This window comes from Pygoscelis adeliae, unplaced genomic scaffold, assembly GCF_000699105.1.
Source record: "Pygoscelis adeliae isolate BGI_AS28 unplaced genomic scaffold, ASM69910v1 Scaffold68, whole genome shotgun sequence".
Taxonomy (NCBI): domain Eukaryota; kingdom Metazoa; phylum Chordata; class Aves; order Sphenisciformes; family Spheniscidae; genus Pygoscelis; species Pygoscelis adeliae.
This window is the reverse complement of record NW_008825501.1, coordinates 4,631,222-4,632,740: the sequence shown is the minus strand read 5'-3', so window position 1 is coordinate 4,632,740 and position 1,519 is coordinate 4,631,222. Positions and strand designations below refer to the sequence as shown.

General features: G+C 58.5%; 1 protein-coding gene across 1 annotated transcript in view; it reads left to right on the top strand.

Moving 5' to 3' along the window:
• Positions 1 to 1,519, top strand: part of NOL6 (nucleolar protein 6 (RNA-associated)) — a 30,875-nt gene that overhangs the window by 12,399 nt on the left and 16,957 nt on the right. The window contains exons 16-18 of the mRNA XM_009331561.1: positions 267 to 384; positions 604 to 758; positions 992 to 1,155. Of these exons, the coding sequence (XP_009329836.1) occupies positions 267 to 384; positions 604 to 758; positions 992 to 1,155 (437 nt within the window). The remainder of the gene's footprint in view (positions 1 to 266; positions 385 to 603; positions 759 to 991; positions 1,156 to 1,519) is intronic.

The window sequence follows — 1,519 nt, the reverse complement described above, 5'->3', positions numbered from 1 at the left end:
TCTGCGAGGGGCTGGGGGGAGGCCCTGGGCTGAGGGGGGACAGAGAGAATTAGTCACTTGCTGCTTTTGTGGCTCCCGAGAGCCCTCGGGGTGATGCAGTGTCTCTTCTTTGCTGTCCCGTCCCTGGAGCTGGCTGTGCACAAGTTGGCCAAAGCCTCCATGCCGGGGGGCTTTGCTGGAGCGGGAGGTTTGGGGTGAAGGGGGTGTGTGGTGCCCCGGGGTTTCTGCTCCCTGTTCTCAGTCCCCGGGTGGCTGTTCTTTCCCAGGTCTTCCCTCCCATTCCCATGAAGCCAATTTATTCCTTCCATACCCGAATCAGGACCAAGCACCTGCTGCTTCCCTCGGAGGAGAAGCCCTGCCCGGCCTACATAGCCCCTTTGAAGAGTAAGTGGGGAGAGATGTGAGCGGGAGATAATTTGGTGGGGGGAAGTGGAGGCACATGGTGGTTCTGGTTCTGTTACTGCTGTGTTGGTGCGCTGCAGGCAGGAGCAGAGCCCCGGCTCCTCCTGCTCTCCTGCTGTAACCTCTAGTCCCAGCCACCCCCATCCAAAACCTCATTTCTGCATGGGACTCACTGGCCTTCTGCTGTCCCTTTGCCACCAGTCATCTGCCACATGGAAGGCAGTGGCCAGTGGCCGCAGGACAAAGAAGCCATCAAGCGCATCAAGGCGGCTTTCCACCTCCAGCTGGCTGAGCTCCTCCAGCAGCAGCACCAGCTGGTTTGCAGGCCTGCGGTCACCCACACTGATGTGTACAAGGTAGGGGGGTGACGGGGACCTTCTCCAGACCTGACTTGTTACGAAGGAGGCAGGTGGGGGGCTGTGGCAGTGGTCCCACTGGACAAAATCAGGATCTGGGTGGTGGGCCTAGGAAAGAGCATAGTGAGACTGTGCTGATGCCAGGATGCTGCTGTGTCCCTGAGGTGCAGCGTAGCACTCCAGCCTGCTTATGTTACTACCAAGCCTGACTTCATCTTCTGCTCCCATCTCAGGACGGCTATGTTTTCCGTCTCCAAGTAGCCTACCACCGGGAGCCCCTGATCTTGAAGGAAGTGGTCACTCCAGAAGGGATGCTAAAGTACCAGGACACAGAGGAGTCTCGGCAGCTGGAGCTGGAGACACTGCATCTGCCCTATCTAACCAGCTCCCTGCATGGGTAGGTGAGGTGGGGGGTGCCTGGGGGTCCAGGACACGGGACATGGCTGGAAGCCAGCGTGCAGGTGCCATTGGATGTTGGTGGGTGGTAGTAGGGAGAGGAGCTCACCTTGGGAAGTGGCTCTTCTGCTCACCTCGTGAGAGGCTCTGCAGGACGATGGAGGGATGAATGTGGGTGGGGGTGGCACCAGTTGTCCCTGTTGGTCCAAGGTCACTGGTATGGGGAGACAAGTACCAAAGAGCTGCATGGTTAGAGAGGAGCATGTGGCAGCATTTCCCCTTCATTCCCCCAAAATCTCAACACCCACAGAGAGTGCCCTGTGCTCATGATGCTGCACGTATATTCCTGGCAGACATTTGCCCCT